We start from the raw sequence: 21,386 nt of genomic DNA on the forward strand, positions 1-21,386 counted from the left end.
GGGAGCGTCTTCCCTTTTCTCATTATGTATATGACTATCTTTTTTAATAGTCGTAGCTGTCGTACCAGAGGGGATAATGAAGACCGCCGATTCCGTCTTCCCCACAACCTTCATGAGTGCCCTGATCACGTGTGTTGCCGTGGCTCTTTCTCCTTTGATAGAGTCGTAAATAATTGAATATCTAGTACCCCTAGTAGTAACCCACAGGGTTGGTCTAGTGGTTAACGCGTCTTCCCAAATCAGCTGATTTGGAAGTCGAGAGTTACAGCGTTCAAGTCCTAGTAAAGCCAGTTATTTTTACACGGATTTGAATACTAGATCGTGGATACCGGTGTTCTTTGGTGGTTGGGTTTCAATTAAGCACACATCTCAGGAGTGGTCGAACTGAGAATGTACAAGACTAATACTTCATTTACACTTATACATATCATCCTCATTCATCCTCTGAAGAATTATCTAAACGGTAGTTACCGGAGGCTAAACAGGAAAAAAAAAAAGTACCCCTAGTAGTAATTCTGTTGTCTTCCAGAATTGTGGAGTCCTGGAGCACAAGTACTCCAGGACTCGCTCCTGTAAACTCGCTGTTAGACCCTATCTTGGCCAGGTCAACAAAATGGCAATTATCCTCGCCTGGTTTTACCGCAGGCACCTGGGTGAGCCTATTCATCACCCAGGTGGACCATCTGGAAGCCTGTCCAGTAGCTGTTCTTTGCTTAACTCTGTATCCAAAATATCAGACTTCCCATCGTTAAAGTGACCAATAAATCGTCTGTGTTCCAATATCCTCCTTTTCTGAAGCCTCATCATTAATTCTCTGGAGATCTTTATAGATCTCTGTGAGGTCTCTTTCATGTGCTTTCATAGCGGTATTACTTGATTTTCCTATGTTCTGCCTTAATTGCATTAATACGTGACCGAGTCTATAGGTTACATCTCTGAGTGTGAGTGTCAGGGGGGCTCCTCTTCCTCCGACGAGCCTGCTCTCGCCCTTTTTGCCCCTCTGCCCTCTATTGTCTTCCAATTCTTCCTCTCCTGAGTGTTGCCAGACTCAGCACCGCCGGTCTCCATGCATTCTGTCTCATGTGAAGTAGTATCTTTCTTTATACTTGTTATCTTAGACGTTCCGGCCGCTTGTGAGGACTTGTCCTTCAGTGGCAAAGAGCTTCGTCATCTCATTGCCTTGCGTTGGACTCAGGGTCTCATCCCGAGTCCAACGAGTCCCCACTCGGGCGGGAGCCCCAAAAAAAAATTTGGGTGGGAGGTAAAATGTATAATGCGAAAAAAATGTTTGAAAATTTTGGGGGGTCAATGGAAGGGAAAAGTTGTGATTCGTAGAGATATGGAGAAAGTTTTGAAAAATATGGAAAATTACAGGAGCTATTGAAGGAAAAAGGTATGCCCTTATGAGTGTCTATAGGACTTAGTATATTCTCGTCTTATGAATATTTGACGAAAATTTTTCCAAGTCCTTGTTTACGACTATAGTCGATGACATCACCAACAAGACTTGGCTTGTCTATCGACTTAGAAAATTTAGCTGTATAATGTAATAAATTTTGAATAAAAACTTACTGAAAAGGTTTTTCACACTATGATGATGTAATACACTTTGTATTATCACTAGTCACTGTTTTCAACTCACTTGGTCTCTTAAAATAAATTTATGTCACAGGAAATTAGAAAGAAAAATCTCACTAAACTCAGATTATACTTTAAAAAATAAAACTAAAAAAATGGTATTAATCTGTAATCAAAACTCTTGAAATTTCACACAGTAGTCCATTAACCAAACCTCAATAATTACCGTATGTCCATGTCCATGTCCATGTAACTCATGTAACAACATTCATCTGTTGTAAATTTAATAAACTTTGTACCATTTTACAATAAAATAAAAGTAGAATTTAAACCTAGTATTTAAAACAAAATTAAAAGATTTTTATTTTACAAAAACAATATTACTTTGTAAATGATTTTTAAATAATACAAATTAAACCATTAAAAATACAATTATTTTCTTTATTACAATCAATATGTACATATAAATATGTGCTCAAATAATTTTTATTATTGCATTCTGAATTTGAATTACTTTGTAGTTGTTTAGTATCTTCATGTATTTACATTAACATTACTTCATGTTTATATTTTAATTATAATTAATATCAATTTTAATCAAATCTATTTTTCATTTTATTTCATTTATTTTATTTTTTTCAACACCAGTCACTGTATGACCACAAAGAATAGTTAAATTCTGGCTGGTTTTTAGATCTCCAATATTCTTTAATTTTTTCACTGTGCAACTTCTTTCTTCTGACCACTTTAGGTTAGCACATTGTTTCTTTTTATTCTAGATCCCTTTTAATTCTAAATTTTTTTCTTAAGCACCCTTCTTTCTTTTAAATTCATCACATTTATATTTGCTACCCCTAGTTCCTCTTTAACTTGCTTGAACTATTTAACTTGCATTTAATATTCGTCTTGTCACCATTACACTTGTCAAAAATTCTCTTTGTAAGCCTGTTTGAATCCATTCTTGTCAGATATCCATAGAATTCCAATCTTTGCTTATGTATTGCTTCTGTGATTTTATCTAATCCCTGGTAAAGTTTCTTGTTTGTCCTTAATTTTCACCCAACATTCCAATTAAGTTCCAATTTATCTATTTTCCCTTGGTTCAGAACTATTATACATTCTGCTGCATATAAAACTCCTGATAAGATTACCATTGTATAGAGCTTGATCTTGCCCATTCTCGAGATTCATTTCTTACTCTACATCTCCTTCGTTAGGCCACAGTATTAAGAATCTTATTGATCCTGACAATGTGTACTACCTTGTTCATTCCATTTGGTCAGTTAACTTCACCCGTGTATCAAAATTTAGTAAAGAATTCTAAGGTTCAAATCCTAGTAAAGGTTAAACTTTTGTTTGGATTTGAATACTAGATCGAGTATACCAGTGTTCTTTGGTGGTTGGGTTACAATTAACCATATATCTCAGTAATCATTGACCTAAGACTGTACAAGACTACATTTCATTTACATTCATACATATCATCTTCATTCATCCAATGAAGTAATACCTTACAGTGGTTCTGGAGGCTAAACAGAAAAGAAAGAGAATCAAAATTTGCTTGTCTTTTTAATTTCTGAGCTCTATTCATAATTACTTTTTGGTTCATTCTTAATATTTATCATATAACCTGATTTTTCTATGGAAATTTGCAATCCTGCCTTTTTGGCAGGATTACAAACTTTTTTTTTGGCCATTCTGTTTAAAACATTTAGTTGTTGTTCAGCCACTTCTATATCTTCTGTTAAGAAAGCGAGATCATCTGCAAAGGCCAGACAATCAATGTTCATTTTCTCCCTCCCATATTCCAATTTGACTTCCTTTAGGCCTTTATCTTTGCAAGCTATCCACCATTCTCTTATGACCATTTCCAAGACTACACTAAAAAGAATGAGAGACAGTCTGTCCTCTGCCTGAATCCTGTTTTGATTCCAAAAAGGTGGGATATTTCCCCTTTAAATTTAATCTTGACTATGTGTCTGTGAGAATCTGCTTAATGAGATTTATTAGTTTTGGGTCAGTCCCATATTCTTTAAGAACGTTAAATAATATATTCCAGTTAACTGAATCATAGGCCTTTTAAAAATCTATTGCTATTCTCTTGTTAATCAAGTTGTAATTCCTGATGACTGTTTTCAGGCTAAAAATCTGTTCTACGCTACATCTTCCTTTTCTGAATCGACCTTCATACTCTCCAATTTCTGGATCAATTTCTTCTTCTTTCATTTTATTATTAATTATGTATTTTGTGATGTTGCTTTGATCAAAGTTTTATTACAGTTTCCCTTGATCCATTTAAGAAATGTTGGGTAGCTTCTTTTCACACCTATGGAGAAACATATTTATCTACTCATGGCACAATTTATTACTGACCTGATCAGAATAAAAGATTTATTAATTTCTTATCATGTTATGATAGTTTTTATAAATTTATCTTTATTTAATATGAGCAAAAATTGTTAGAAAAATAAATTTATAATTATATTATTCAAAGTTTATAGCATAAATGTTTTCTTTTTTTCCTAATTATTATCATAACTACAGATTAAATTCTAACCGCAAATTAGTAGAAAGTAACAGGATATTTACTAAAATTAATTCTTTACTTTCAATTGCTTTCACTAAATAACATTTAGATATTTATTACAAATATTTTGTAATGAAAATTTAAGCACATAAATTAATTTTATTTATGGTAATTGAATTTTAAATGAATATACTAGTAAATACACAAAACAATCAAACATATTTTCTTTTTATTAATTATTTGATTTGACGTTACTGTCCATAACTTTCTGTTCTATGATAAATTTTCAACAAGTCATTACATCCTAGATCTTCAGCTGTGTTTTAAAAATTCCAGTTATTTGAATTTTATAGTTTTTATACTTTATTATCAAATTAACTAAACCTGGGCATCTTATATGTTCTATATGCTATATGATCTACCTGCATTGTTTATCCATTTACAAGATAAACGGATCCTTTACGGCTCCTTTACAAACTTGTTTCCTCTATTCTATGACTTAAGGCTTCTTTTATTTGTATTTTATCATTTCACCTAATTTTCAACATCCTCTTGTAATACTTTACTTTAAATACTTATATTTCTATTTTTTCTGCTTTGCCTATTGCTCATGTTTAATAATATAAAATGATATACTTCACATAAATAATTTTAAGAAATTTTTTTCTATTTTTAAGTCTTTAGATTATATTAAATTCCTTTTCTTCTTAAAATTTCTTCTTGGTTGTTACAAAATAATTTTACTCCCTAAAGAGCAAAATTCTGTAAATTAATTTTCTTTTTGTTATAGTAATTAAATGAAATATTTTGTTATTCATCAAAGTTTAGAAAGTATTCATAGCATTCATAGATGCATAACAGTTCTACCTTGAGTGTCTGAAGTAGTGTTGGCACAGCTAATAGTATAATGGAGAAGACAGTTTACCATGTTGTAGATAACAAGATGACAGTGCTGTCCAGCGATCAATTTCTACTATATGGGATAAAACTGAGCTTTTTAAACTTTGACAAAATTATATTAATAAATAAATATTATTTTTTTAAGTGGGAATTTTTTTTTGAACATTGATTATTTTATTTCTATTATTATGATTATCATACGCATTATAATTGTTGTAGTTTCAATAATGTTAAATCATATCACTAAATCGATCATTAAATGTGAATTTTCTTCTTTATTTAATCAACCTTTGTCTTCCTCTTTTTTGCCTTTTACATATCTCACTATTATCAAATTAACTAAATCTCATAACATATTTTTTAACTTAATACAGAATTTATTGCAAATTTCTCTCCTTTAACTTCTTCAAATTCTTGTAATTTTCTTCTTGAAATTTCTTCATTTTGAACCTTTATTGACCTACTTTAATTAAAACAACCACATCAAATTTCACTATTTCTGAACTGTGAAATACCATATTTCAAACTATTTATAATCTTTTAAAACTTTTTTTTATATTGTTATCTGTAATTATCATACAAAATGCTTTATTTCATATAAATATTTAAAAACATTTTTTTTAACTTCTAGTTTCATATTTTATAACTAAAATTTTATTTTCTAAATGAAAGCTATCTTTGCTTATATCGATATACTTTTGATTATTTCATTTATTTTTGGTATTTTACTAGCTAAATAATAAAATTTTCCCCACTTCTTATATTGTGTGCCTCTGTACTAAATTTAATTCATCATTATTCTTTTCTGTTATATTTTGTTACTTTTGTTTTATTTTTATTTACTTTTAATTTAATTTCTTAACCTGGTATAAAATTATAGATACGTCCTTGGTGTCCATGCAGGACCATGGTGGATCTAAAATCTCCATTTCCTAATGTTCATCCATTCAATCTTCCTCGATATCGTCAATCCATCTCTTTCTTGATCTTCTCCTCCTTCAATATCCCTCAGACCTCCCAGTCCACAGTTTTGTTGTAAATCAATTCATTACTATTCTCTATAGATGACCAGCCAATTGCAATTTTTCCTTCTTTATTTCAATCAATATCCCATGGTTTCAATAAAACTGCTCCAATTCACCATTTCTTCTAATCTACCATTCTACTTTAATGTTATTTACCAGCCAATTAATATTTTTTAACATAATTTTTTTCAAACAATTTTATCCCTAGCAGTCAGGGTTCATGTTTCAGGCTCATAAAAACTACAATTCAAACTATCGTTTTATAAAAACCAACCATTTACAGTAACTACCAGGTTCCAAAACAAATAAATAGCTAAATTTAAAGTAGCATTACATTTAATCACAAAACATTTTGTGCAACAATATATAATGCAGTAACATTTTATTAAAAACAACACATTGCTTAAAAATTAGAGTCCATAATAAAATCTGTGTAGCATGATTTGAAAGGAAAAAAGCATTTAATTTAATAATTTTGTATAAAATTCAATACTTTCTGAAGCCTGTTAAAATAGAATAAATTGACAAATTGGCAAACATATACTAATATTGTAATCACTTCAAAGGTTTCTAGCTTAAAAAACACCTGAACAATATTAATCATATGTTTTTATACTTTTTTTCTTTTTTGATAAAACTGAAATAATAAATACAAATTTTTGTTAAAATTTAGTGATAAATTTCTATTTGACATTAATTTTAATTTCATTTACACCAGTCATTCATTTAGTGTAATTAAAGTTTGATCAATTGTTGTTCAATGAACAGTAGATCACATTTATAATTTTATATTGATAAATTTTAATTAATAAGGTAAAATTAAAAATATAAAACAGAGCTGTAGAAAGCTAGGTTTATCCAGTATCAAAAGTAATCTTAGTGTAGAGTGATTATAAAGTATGATAACACTTAAACAATTTTTCAACTGTTACACGTAGAAAAATAAAATTTAGTAGATGCTCATATTTCAAACCAATCTATTTTTTCTGCATAGGATCATCAAACCTCCAAACCCCCATGGGGAAACTGATTACTATAAAATTTTAAATGGAAAAATAGGGTTGTAACACGTTACTTTAACCCTAACTGGTCGCATCAGGTCTATTTGACCTGAAACACAATTTTATATTTAAAGTTTAATACTTACCTCAATGGTATTAGGTTGGCATGCTAATCTCATATTATAATTCATTCTAACAGTCAGTATCCAGTCAGTATCCTTAGTTAGTGTAATATAAGTAACAGAAATAAGCTGTTTGACCTGACGTGACCAGTTGTGTTGCACTATTGCGAGAGATTTTCTTAAAAATTTAGGCTAACTTTTAGTACAAAATTTACTTATAAAAAGGTATCTCACTCCAGGAAATCCCCAAAAAAACTTGAAGAACAAAATAAACATATATTTTGAAGAACAAAGAACATGACATTACTGTAGTTGATGTTCAAAACCAGAGGAGCAAGATGTGGAAGTTAGAAGGAAACATAAACGCTGTCACCTCTGCCCGAGCACCAAGAACAATATATATAACATTGTTTGTGTGAAATGTGGGCACTATATTTGTAAAAATCACACTTCTTTTATTTGTAAAGATTGTTCACAATGTTAATATTGGAAATAAAGACTTTCTAACTCTGAAATAATAAATTTAAGAAAAAATGTATATAAATGTACTGTTCAGGACATCAATTTGACATCCAGGTAAATTGTGCATTGTTTACCTGTAGATATTCGCTCAGTTCAAATATTTTAATTCGAAAACATTCAGATGTGTTGTTAGTTTGTGTTTAATAATGAATCTGGAATAATTATTTTTACACCATCAAAGTTCAACTAAAATGAAGATCTTTTTTATTGTTTACAAGGTTTTGTAATTTCTGTTTTTCTTTGATTATTTGTTTTAAACAAGGAGATGTTTATTTTTATTTGAATAAAAAATAGTTTCTTTTTCAAATATAAGTGTTCATTTCTTTTTAATTCCAATAATGTATTAATAATTTAATTTACAAATGTTCGGGTCACAGTGATCTGACGTGACTAGTAATGTTATAAAAAGAGTGTGATCAGTTAAGGGTTAAAGAGCACTGAAAAACAAAAATGTTGGCCTATAAAAACAGTGGGCTCTAACCAAAATGATTACCATTTAAAATTTTTTACATCTAGTTTCAAAAGTGGCCCACAGTGCATCCCAAGTAATACTCTCATACCAAAAAATAGATTGCTTTTATGTAGGAGCATTTGTTAATTTTATTATTTTTTATTTTTTTTTAGTGTTTTACTGACTAGTAGTTATTTAAAAGTTACTAAATACCAATTTTTGAAACAAGATGCAAGAAAAATTAAATAGCCTCATTCTGGTTATTGTAGTCCAAACAGTTTTATGTCAGTTTTTTTGTTGTTTTTCAATATCTTTTACAATGATAAGTCATAATCCTATGCTTTCCTTTTTAAAGTGTTTCAATTGCTGCTCTATAAGGGCCTGAGCTTGGAGCATTATAGTAAAAATATAGATTTTTTTTGAGGTAGAATTATTTGCTAAATTTAATTTTCCAAGTTTAACAGTCTAAGAGTTATTAAAGAGCTCCATTCTTTATGAACACTGTATGTTAGAAATTTTGTGAGAAATGTTTCTAAGGACACAGAATAATATTTATTGATAACTATTAAAGAGGTTTTTCCACCATATTCATCATTGTGTTCTTTAAATTATTAATTTTAGGTATATTGTAGTAGGAAATTAACAAAATAAACATCTTATCACCAACATATAGTTATATGCTCTTAGACAGGTCCCTTGCAACATTTCCATCTTGTTTCTTTTCTATTCCCAGTGAAACTTTTAAAATCCTGATAAATCCTATTTCATTTTAGATCATCTATACTTTTTACTGTTTTATGCACCTTCTACTGATCCTTTCAGCATTGTTTTATTCAATTCTTCTTCTTTCATGATAAAATCTAGGCAATTAGCTCTCCAATTCTCAATTGTTCTAATTAAGTCTCCATTCTTCTTAAATATCCTTGTTATGTCTTCATTTTTCACTTTTGTCTTTCCATTTAATCTCTTCTAACTTATTCCATACCCATATTTTTAAATTTCTCCAGCCTTTATTTTTCCATTTTTCTTAGCTATGAATATTTCACATCCATATGGAAGTAGACTCCAAAACAAACACTTCATGCTTCAAATTTAATTCTATTTTATTGCATAATAACTTTTTCTTTCTGGTAAATCATTCTTTATCCCTGCTATTTTTGTTTTTATTTTGTTTTCACTTTTGCAATCATCTGTTAATATTGTACCTATATATTTCTATATCTCCTGTTTTATTTGATTAATTTTTCTTTCTTTTATGCAGTCATTCACTGATCTATCATTTCCTATCTTAATTACTCGTACTTTAATTTTCTTAACATTCATTTTCTTTCATTCTGTATGGATATTTTTCTTCAAATTTTGAAATTGTCCATTAAATATTCCCAAAAACAACCATGTCATCTCCAAACCACATAATATATATTTTCCTTTCACCTACACTGATTCCTGTCATCTTTTAGGACATGATATGTTCAACATACTTATAGAAATAATATTAATGTTAGGTAGCATACTGCTCTTTCTAGGTTAAAGTACTATGTTTGAACATAATTTATTCTTTTTTAGTTATCAAATCAGGTATAATTATTTTGAACTAATCTTTTATTTTTACAATCTAATCTTTGGTTTCATAATATTTTCATTAATTTATTGCATCTGACATAATCGAATGCTCTTTTTACATTTATAAAACATATATTCCTTTATCTCTTTCTATTTAGTCCTCACCAATAATTTTTATTAGCAGAATTACATCTCTTATTCTCTTTTCCTACCTGAATCCATATCTTTCATCTGTAACCATGTTAAAATGTAAATACACGTATGTAGAATAAGATCCTTATGTAATGATGGGTCTGTCGATCAGGATAAATATTTTTATATATGTTTATTTTTATAATGGATTTTATTTGGAAATATTTTTTGTTATTTTATCCTAATGATCCCAAATATATGAAAAACAAATTTTAATTAAATAATAAATATTAGAGTTCTGATCTCATCTCACCAATTAAATAGTACAGTATAGTATAATATTAACAGCAATAGTCAAATTATTTATTGCCCATATGTTGGAATTATAATAAACTCGATTGATACAAAAGCATGAAAGACTACAGGAGATTTTATTCTATATGCCAGTTACTTTTAACTTAGACAATTTCATTTCATTATTGAAATTTAACTTGAAAAAATAAATGATATTAACTTTTTTGATTATTTCTTATTAATCTAATGCAGCTCGATGATAATATGAAACATGCAAAAAATTTTTAAATAATGATCTGTTGACTTTCATATAACTGTCTTTTTGTTGTCTTTCTGAAATAAGGCCAACCCTTCCTATTTTCTAAATATTTAAAGAGAAATACACATAACAACTTCAAAAGATGCTTCTTTAATTCTTTATGCCTCCTTACTATATAATAACTGGTTTTTTTCTGTTAAAATGCTTCTTTAACTAAAAACACTATTTAATAGTGAAATAAAGAGTAAAAAATTCTGTAAACTAGTAGAAGAATGGTCTCAGAAAAAAATATAGCTTAAAGATTGAGTATAATATAAAACGTTTCTAATATGTAACCATTTAGAAGAGTAAATCGCATCAAGAATTAAGGGAAAATCTGTCACTACATAGGCTTCTCTTGGCAATGGAACCTTTCTGTTTAATTAAACCTAATCATCATAACTGAATAAATAAATAACTGACATTCTAAAACAGATAATTTTATTAGACTTAGTTATAATATGTTTTTTCAAACAGGAATATTACAGCTAAATTTTATAAAATATGCATTTGGTTGTAACTGCATTACAGAAAGATGAGATATTTAAAGGACAAGATAAAATAGTATATTACTTCACTTAGTTAATAATTTACGTTAAACAGAATGTGCACAATACAATATAATAATAAATAAAAAAAAAATATTTTAAACATTTTATTATTAATTGTGCAATAATAATTTAACAAAAGTAACTGAACCATTATTGTCATTGTTATTTAATAATTCATAATTTTTGTATTGGTATGTTGAAGAAATTTCCGAAGAAAATTTTTTACAAAATATTTTCATTGTTTTTTGAAAACAATGAATGAATAAAAAAAGGCTAAATTAATAAATCACTGACCTTGGCCTCAATGTAGTGCATATTTTAAAGTATGAGAGAAATGTATTCTTCATTTAAGTTGGAAAAATACTTTAATTCTATTATCTTTACTCTTTTAAAAATATATATATATATAGTTGCTTATATATTAGTATATAATATTGCTGACTCCTAACAAAAAAAAATACACTGAAAATTTTTGATGAATGTATGTGTAAGGAGGTATGCATGATGGTCTTAATTTTGATAAATATATATCAAAACCTGAACATTAAACTTGAAATTTGTGTGTGTGTGTGTGTGTGTATGTGTGTGTGTGTGTGTGTGTGTACATACATACACCTCACAAAGAGGAATATGCTTTTGATATAGTATCACTCACCTAATCATTAACCTTTCTTTCTTTTTCCTGTATAGCCTCCGGTAACTACCGTTTAGATAATTCTTCAGAGGATGATTGAGGATGATATGTATGAGTGTAAATGAAGTGTAGTCTTGTACATTCTCAGTTCGACCGTTCCTGAGATGTGTGGTTAATTGAAACCCAACCACCAAAGAACACCGGTATCCACGATCTAGTATTCAAATCCGTGTAAAAATAACTGGCTTTACTAGGACTTGAACGCTGGAACTCTCGACTTTCAAATCAGCTGATTTGGAAAGACGCGTTAACCACTAGACCAACCCTGTGGGTTCCTAATCATTAACCTATTCTATTGAAACCTCACAGTCCTTTTACAAAAGGTTCTAAAAATGATCTATGAAAATTTTAACCTTATATGATTTATAGAAACAAAATGGTGGCTTTCAAATAAAACCATCGATTTCAGATAAATCACATTTTTTATTCATTACAAAACAGCAGGAAAAATTTTTTAAAAACAGATGAATTACAAAATAAAAACAACTCCTAAGATTGTGAGAGATCTTTTTTTATCAATTAATAAATAATTAATGCTTTACTCAAACTGTGGCGAGGTTGACCCCTCGGAATATGCGTTCTTTCATTGCCCAAGGTGGACGAAATCCTAGTATACCACAAGTATCTGGCGACTGACACCACAAACTGTGATGGCATACATGATAAGGACCCGGGAAAACTGGCTGACTGTACAAAGGTATGTCCCTTTACTCCTGCGAAAGAAGGAAGAGGAAAGCTACAGCCGGATCGCCTAACAGACATGAACCAAAGAGAAGACACATAACGACGTACACCAACGAATGAATAGAGAGTTGATGGAACAACACAAAGGGATCCCAGGAACATCCCAACCCCGTAGGGGAAGACACCCGCCTAGTGACGTTCCGGTTGCCATCCCCCCTTTCCTTATCCTGTTGGGCTTTAACGGGAGGGTCCCAGGAACAGCGCAGCTGGGCCGGGCAACTACCGAACAGGAGTAAGAACGCTCAGAAAAAAGAAAAAAAAAAGAGAGCGATCCAGGCGATAAGGACTAACCTGCCATGCCGGACAGACATCTGGTAGGTAGGGAGGCTCGTTGGTCAGAAGGTCACCTCTCTCGACGCGACATCATTTGCGTCACTGCAGATCCATCACGAAGGGGCAGAAAAAAAAAGACTAAGAAAATGTTTAACATCGTCAAGGCAATTAAATTTAAGCCCATTTTGATGAAAGAAACACAAGACGATCTGGAACGACTGAACATCTTGGCAGAAGGAAATTTGAGGATGAAATTAAAAATAAGAAAATTGGATAACAGGAAAAAAGAGAAACGATAGGAAGAAAATGATGGAGAAGAGGATTAAGAAACATAGTGAAGGGATGAAGAACCCACCGGGTTGGTTTAGTGGTGAACGCGTCTTCCCAAATCAGCTGATTTGGAAGTCGAGAGTTCCAACGATCAAATTCTAGTAAAGGCAGTTCTTTTATAAGGATTTGAATATTAGATCGTGGAATACCGGTTTTCTTTGGTAGTTGGGATTCAATTAACCACACATCTCAGGAATGGTCGAACTGAGACTGTACAAGATTACACTTAATTTACACTCAAACATATCATGCTCATTCATCCTCTGAAGTGTAATACCTGATTGGTAATTCCTAGAGCGGCTATACAGGAAAAAGAAAGAAGTGAGTGGATGAAGAGGTTTTGGAAAGAAACGAAAAGAAAAGAAGGAATTAAAGTCATGATTGGTTTAAGTTTACGCGCTCTCCCAAAGAGGAATAATAATAATAATAATAATAATAATAATAATAATAATAATAATAATAATAATAATAATAATAATAATAATAATAATAATAATAATAATAATATTAATAATAATATTAATAATAATAATAATAATAATAATAATAATAATAATAATAATAATAAATAAATAAATAAATAAATAAATATATATACTAATTACTACATAAATGGATTATCAAATCGTTTTTCACCCATTAAATACAAATCGTGTGGAGAAATATTTAGAAAAATAAACATTTTAAATTACCCATGTGTTTATGAATCTGCAACTTTTAACAAGAATAACAATCAATTATCTCTCTCTCTCTCTCTCTGTCTATCTCTCTCTCTCTCTCTCTCTCTGTCTATCTCTCTCTCTCTCTCTATATATATATATATATATATCTTTGGAACTAGACAATATTCAGATAACATAATACTTCCGCTTACGAGAAAGATAATTTAATTACCAAGCAATTTTGCACTATAATTATACCACAATATGTAATTTATGATAATAATTATCACTTAATAATAATAAAAATTATTAATTATTTTTAATTGGGAAAAACACGCACAAAAGTATGACTGCGATTCACTTTAACTTGTCATATAGAAACTGTTTATCATACAATTTTAACAAATTAAGTGTCAATCTGTTCAGATTATATTTTGTTTTGTAAGTCATAATTCGATAAAAATAATATCTACCGAGATAATAATGGTTAAAAAGTTCAAAAGGTTGCCATTTTGAAATTTTCAAAGATATATTTTTCAAACTTTTTACTTTGTAGATTTTTTTTGAGTATGTGTACACAAATTTAATTAAACTACCTCAATCTGTTCATATGATAGAAATTTTTAATGAAAAAACACAAAATGGCGGAGAAAGGGAAAATGAAGGGAGATAGGTTATTTGCCCACATCAACCTTTTTATTTATTTCACATTTATTTATTTTTGAATAATATTACATATTTTTAACAGAAATAAATTTAGGCAAAATAAAATAATAAATAACAATGTTTAATAACAATGGGCTTCCCGTGGGAACGGCGTGTATGGCTAGAGTAGAGTGGTAAGGTGATAGAGCAGGCTAGACGTATGAGGCTAGGCCAATCATCACCATCAACTAGTAACAAACAAGGTGCCCCTGGAACACTGTTTTGGGAGGTGCAATGGAGTGCTCTTATATCTCTGCAAATAATTAACCAATTTTCAAAATTCAAACGAGGTATTTGTTAGTAGGTTAAGGCTAACTTCTGCATACATCAGGTACACTCTCGATCTACCAGATCACGGTTATTGAGAAATGTTGATATATCTACGTAACCGATCTTCCGATTTTCAAAATTCAAGCGGGCTTCTTGCTAGTATAATACAAAATCACGATAGAATCAAACCGGAACAAAAAGAAACTGATGTCCTCAAAAAGATCGAGTGGCCCGCGCTACACCGAGACCAGTTTGAACTCGACAAGCTCCAACAAAGGGTTTATGTAGAGTTTGATGACAATACGGTAAGAGGTGCTGTTGGCATCGGATTGAGGATCGAGCCCGCTATTGTCGAATTTGATGCTTAAGGGGGACAAGGAAAAGTGGAACGGTGTGTGCTATCACTAATATTGTGCTGGGCTATGACAATGCGTAAACTACAAGGGACTACCCTAGATAGACTGTCGTAAATCTGAACACTTACATCTTTGCCAAGGGCAAAGCCTATGTTGCACTAAGTCGCGTGTAACAGTTGAAGAGTTAAGCCATTAGTTTGGATCCAGAAATCTGCTGTATGATCCGCACGATAAAAAGTCTCTCGAGGATCTTAATAGCTTGAAAAATCTGTAAGTTTAGTTTGGTATACACCAATCCACCGGGTTGGTCTAGTGGTGAACGCATCTTCCCAAATCAGCTCATTTGGCAATCGAGAGTTCCAACGTTTGAATCCTAGTAAAGTCCGTTATTTTTATACGGATTTCAATACTAGGTCGTGGATACCGGTGTTCTTTGGTGGTTGGGTTTCAATTAACCACACATCTCAGGAATGATCGAACTGAGACTGTACAAGACTACACTTCATTTACACTCATACAAATCATCCTCGTTCATCCTCTGAAGCAATACCTGAACGGTAATTCCCGGAAGCTAAATAGGAAAATAAAGAAGAAGAAAACCGACGAAGTTTATAGCTACTGTTCTTTGGAACAAAAATAGGTTAAATTTGAATTTAGTAAACACCGTCACATTTTGTGAAACTTTAAGAAATAAAAAAAGTTGTAAAATAGAAACGAAGTGGGATACTATCCAGTGGAATTTCATTTGTGGTCTGGCACAGACAGTAAAGCAAATCAGACAATTAGAAAAATTTCTTTTGAAAATCTTTAATCGTTCACCCAAATGCCCACTTAGCTCCGTGATTTTTTTTCACCTTAAACAGTGAGTTGCATCACAAAAGTTTGAAGATGATGGCAGATTGAAGAATGGCGTAACTGCATGGTTTAAGTCACTTTCCGTGGAATTTCTTGAAGAGGGAATAAAGAAATTAGTGAATCGGTATTAAAAATATGTTGAATGTAGAAATGTAGAAAAAAGTAAATAAATGTAGTTCTTTTTTACGTATTTAATAAAGTTTGTTCATACTGTAACAAGACCGGTATAACGGACCTGAGTAACGGATTCCTGCCAGTTAAGAAAAAAGTAGCAGAAAATATAATAATGGCAGGAATCCAGAAAGGGGCTAAAAGGATTCCTTTTAGTAAAACTAACAGGTCCGTTTAACAATCATCCCTTGCAATACTGTCCGCTGACAAACTAAACAGATAATTTTCCAAGAGAAGAGTTACCGGACCCAGAGTAGAAATGCATGGGAAAACGTAAGTGCTCGGTCGATCGTTCTCATGCTCAACTGGGGTCTGGTCCTCCAGGTCAAGAAGATAGGAGTATAAATACTCCAGGAAAGACGAGTTGAAACCGGTTTTGCGAGTGAGTTCGAGGAGTTATTATGCGAGTTTGAAGCGAGAGTATTCTGAAGGTCAATGAAGAAGCAATTTTTAGTCTGTTCGATGCGATTAAGGTGACGTCAGAAGTAATTTCAGTACATGAAAACAAGGAGTGATTTGGTGAGTTACTGTTATAACGCAAGTGAGATAATGTATTAAATTTCATTCATAAATTGTTAGGTGGTTTTATTTGTGAACAGTAAAGGTATTTGCAGTAAAAGAAGTTTATACTTGTCTTATTTATTGTACTATTGTTGTTAATACAAGTCTAGTGGTTAAAAGCGTTAAGATCTTGCCAATATCTTTTTTTAATGGGACTGAATTCTGGTTTTCAATATTTAATTACCTGTAAATAAATCCTGACGATTACTTTAAATTCTGTTTTGTATGTAATCACTGTTTTTTTTTATTATTATTGGGATTTATCATTATTATTATTATTTGCTGTTGTCATTATTGTTATTATTCTGATTATTATTGTGAGTTGTTTATTTTTCTTATTTTCATTGTTTTATTGATTTGTCATTTTATTTACCTTCTTAAACTAATAAATTGTAATTATATAAACATTTTTAATTGTCAATCTCTCAGTATTCTGATCGAGCCGCGAATAATCGACAATACTTTTCAGTTTTGTGTTTATTTTACAACGGAACTTACTTTAAAAAAAAAAAAAAAGTCTCGCAATATTCTGGATTTGAATGATATTTAGTGTAGAATAGAAATGAATGGAGAAATGCATTAACTAGCCAGAAAATAAAAACTACAGGGATTAATCTATATATATATTAATTATAACAAGAATTTAACTACTTACCGTTGCTACTGGGCAAACTATTGAAGTAAAAAAATACGTTTTAATATTTCTAAATTTACTTTTAAAGCGTTCAATCCCTGATATTAATTCTAAGAGATCATCAAATACACAGCTTACAAAATATACTGTTTGCAATATCTGAAACAAAAAAAAAACATTATTGTTATTACGATTATTATATTCTCACCTCCACTGAATTCCTTTGCTGAGTGGTAGAGGTTTTTCCTTTCATCTAGAAAGTTCTGGGTTCAAATTACAGATAAATTTTGAATTTTTTATATACTTAACAATTTATTTTTCATAAAAGGCTGTAACTAGATGGTCATAAAAAGGAAATAAATAAATATGTAATATTTAATAATTCCTGTGGCAAGAGTATATATTTCATGTAAATATAGTATTTATTTTCTGCATCCAATGGAAATAATAGTGCACTGTACTATGCATAAAAAAATGTTCATTAACTTGGTTCTTTACTTTATCTGTTTCATTCTTTTACACAGCTTATAATATTGTCAAAATTTTAAAGTTACTTTCCCTTAAAGTTATAACAGGGGGAACGGGAACGTAAAAGTGGCGGGAATATCACCATTTCTCCCTACGAATCGCAGACCCTGAACAATGTCCCTTGCTGCTGTATGATTCTGTAATCGGGCGTGTTTCATGGTTTTTTTTTAATGTCGGTTATAGGTTTTAAGTTTTATTTATGGACGGATTTGGTGATTTGCGTTTCTCATCCGTTTGGACCAGACTACACATTTATTACTGGGTCTGACGGTGGAAGATTAAGGTTTATGAGCCCGGTGTAATTCCCCTTCAGACCGTCTGCTGAAGTTCTTTCGGTACTAGCACTTTATGGGCAAGCAGGAATACGCCAAAACGGGGTTCTAGTTATTTGGAGGGAGCAATGCGCCCCCTTCTCCGGAGGGAGTCGCATGTGCTGATTAAATTAAATTGTAAGTTTTAAGGATTGAACAGTTATAACAGTCCTGTTTTGTTGCTTTATCTGCTTTATAGGTGTACTGTTGAAAACAGTATCTATATTAAGGCTAGTATGCTAGAAATCAAATTATGCATGTAAGAATTACGAAGATCTTGATATCATGATCCCTTCTAACAACAAAAAAAAAAAAGAAAAAATAATTGAATTAAAATGTTCCAGAAGGATAGAAGGACGTGCATTTATTAGATTCTATTCTGCTTCATATTTACAGACTACACAGACCAATAAGAATGAAATTTGGTACGACAATTACTGTACAGATGATTCAAAAAGAATTTCACAATTTTAAAAGCAGATAAAAATCTTTTAAGATAACTTAAAGATTCGGTTGAGATCTCATTTTATAGAAACACATCAAGTTTATCGTCCAACATTCACTTTTGTTCGATGTGGCTTCCATTTGTAATATGACATACATCCCACTTGAAATCGATTTCATTCCAAAAGGTAGCCTGCAATTCGGACGTTACGTTTGCAGCTGTGGGAAAGACCCTAACACTCTGGTCCCTGGTGCGTCGCAGAGTGTTTCTGTGGTTAACTTATTATCGGTATCTTTTGGCTGTTGGTCGAGTGTGTACCTTCCAACGGTATCGAGGTTTTTCTGATCTTAAGGTGTATCACTGTAAGGGGCAAATCAATTTAGACTCAACATCTGTAGCTCAGCTACGGTGTGATTGGCGTGGGTTCATACGACGCGTACTCGCCTCAACGCGGCGAAGGGGTGGCAACGACTGCTGGTTGTCAGTCCCTGTTACAGGAAAGAGGCTTTGCCTCTTAGTCCTTCTGCGCTCTTTTCAGAGCGGGGGCCGTAATCTGCGATTCATTGTCGTACGTTCAGTACCGCAATCAATCGATCCAGTAGCGGCGAAGAGGTACGTAGCGTGACAGGAGAACGTAAGGGTCTCCAGCTGCCCGTACTCGCTGCGGGCAGTCGTCACATCGTGGGCTTGCCCAACTTAATCGATAGGAGACAGCGAGGAATTTCGTTAGGTTCAGCTAGGGAAACTTCGGCCATGTCCGATTTCCAGGTCCAGAAGTCCAGGCGGAAGAGGAAACCTGCGCCGGTGCCATCGACAAGCTCCTCCGAGGACGAGGTCAGCGACGCGATGGACACACGGGCACCCACCCAGATGCGGTCCTCCCCTGCAGTCGAGGAGTTCGTTAATTCTAAGGGCAGACCTGGCAGTTCTGCCCCGTTGTTGAAGGTAGTCAAGGAGAACCTTGACTACTTAGTGGATTTTCTTTCTCTTCCGGGCGGATTCAGTTCGGGAGTGAGGAAGCAAATTCTCCCTCGGCTTGGCAAGCTGAGGGAAGCTTTTGAGGCGGTAAGCGAGGGTTTCGAGGCCTTGGCCTCCAAGCCCAAAGAGGTCAAGGCTCCTAAGGTGGTCGTTCAGGCCCCGGTGCAGCCCAGGCGCTACGCCGAGGTCCTGAAGACCAAACGTGAGGCCAGTAAGTCAGCGAAAAAGCCCGAGGTAATCTTTGTTAACAAGGCGGAGGGGTCGAAAACCACGAGCCAGGAACTCAAGCACGATTTCCGCGAAGCCCTTCGTGGTGACCGGAATCGGCTCAGGATTCGTGATATTAGGGAGACCAGCAAAGGCTTAGTCGTCGTTGCTGATAACAAGGAGACAGTCCGGGTCATCAAGGACTCTCCTGCGGTGCAGAAGCTTAGGTTAAGGTGGACCCCAAGCGTTTGAGGAAGCCCCGTGTCATAATCTATTGACATTGAGCGGAGTCTCTCCGATGAGGAGGTTCTGTCTCTCATCCGAGAGCAGAATACTGATTTGGATGCAGCTGCGTTCAAGGAACAGTGTAGGTTGGTCTTCAAGACCGGAAAGCGTGATGCCTCTCGGTATCACGGTGTTTTTGAATTGGGTGCTGGTCTCCACCAGAAGTTTTTATCCGAGGGTAGGGTGTTTGTTGATTTCGCCTCTTGCCGCGTCAAGGAATACCTTGATGTGCAGAGGTGCTTCAAGTGTTGTAGGTTTGGCCACAGGGCCAAGTTCTGTAAATATGCGTCGGTCTGCGCGCATTGTGGTGGAGAGGGCCACAAGCGTGAGGACTGTCCGCAGAAGAAGGAGGCTCCGGTCTGCGTTAACTGCAAGCGGTTACGCAGGAATCATAGGCACTCCATCAACAGTAAGGAGTGTGGTAGTTATTTGAGAGCGGTTGAGGTCTACTTCAACTCGCTCGATGGTTAGGTTCGGTCAACTCAATGCCCAGGGTGCCTATGCGGTCCAAGTCGAGTTAGGTAGTAACGTCGTTGAAAACCGGAGCCTCGATGTCTTGCTTCTTCAGCACCCGTATGTTGTCAAGGGTGATCTGCCAGGTTTTTCAGGCTGGAATAAGTTCCACGTTGGCGAAAGTAAATCCGCTGTTCTGTGCAGGAAGTCTATAGATAGTGTTTTCATACGGCAGGCCTCTGACACGCATCATGTCGTTACTAAGCTTGCTGTGGATGGTTTCGACCTTGTTGTGGTTAGTTCGTACTTTCAGTACAGGGATCCCACTGAATTACATTTGGAAAGATGGGATAGAATTATCAGGCTGGTAGCGGGTCGTCCTATTCTTATAGGTGTTGATGCGAATGCCAAATCGCTTCTTTGGCACAGTGGGATCACAGACGACGGCGGAGAATTGCTGGAAGGCTTCATCGCGCAGCATCGATTACAGGTTTTTAACATCGCCGGCGAGTTGGCAACGTTCGCCGGCGCTGTGGGATTGCGGAGGACCTTCCTTGGTACCAACATTGATGTTACCATAGGCAAGGATATCCCAGGCAGGATTCAGAACTGGTCTGTAGTCGATGATTGCGAAAGCGATCATCGGCTCATTGTCTTTGAGTGGATAGGTGGGCTGCGCGATGTCTATAGGGCGGACGTCCCTGTTCAGCAGGGGCGCTTCCTGCACAGGCGGGCGGATTGGCCCCAGTTTTCTAACATTCTTGCGGCCAGGATGCGGGTGTTCACTCGTACCCTGGACGAGGTCCCATTAGATAACCTGGCAGAGGATTTCTCTTCTGCGGTGGTCGAAGCCGCAGAACTCTCAATCCCCCGGAGTACGGGTCGAGAGAGAATAGCTGGTTGGTGGTCTCGGGACTTGACTGCGGTAAAACAGACCGTGGGCCGACTCAGGAGAGCCGC

General features: G+C 33.6%; 1 protein-coding gene across 3 annotated transcripts in view; it reads right to left on the minus strand.

Annotated features, from left to right (window-relative positions):
- LOC142322290 (androgen-dependent TFPI-regulating protein-like) overlaps window positions 1-21,386 on the minus strand; it is a 204,706-nt gene that overhangs the window by 35,060 nt on the left and 148,260 nt on the right. For all 3 annotated transcript variants that reach the window (XM_075361222.1, XM_075361206.1, XM_075361214.1), the window contains one exon: window positions 17,241-17,378. In XM_075361222.1, the coding sequence (XP_075217337.1) occupies window positions 17,241-17,378 (138 nt within the window). The remainder of the gene's footprint in view (window positions 1-17,240; window positions 17,379-21,386) is intronic.

This window comes from Lycorma delicatula, chromosome 1 (assembly GCF_047948215.1).
Source record: "Lycorma delicatula isolate Av1 chromosome 1, ASM4794821v1, whole genome shotgun sequence".
NCBI classification, from domain to species: Eukaryota; Metazoa; Arthropoda; class Insecta; order Hemiptera; family Fulgoridae; genus Lycorma; species Lycorma delicatula.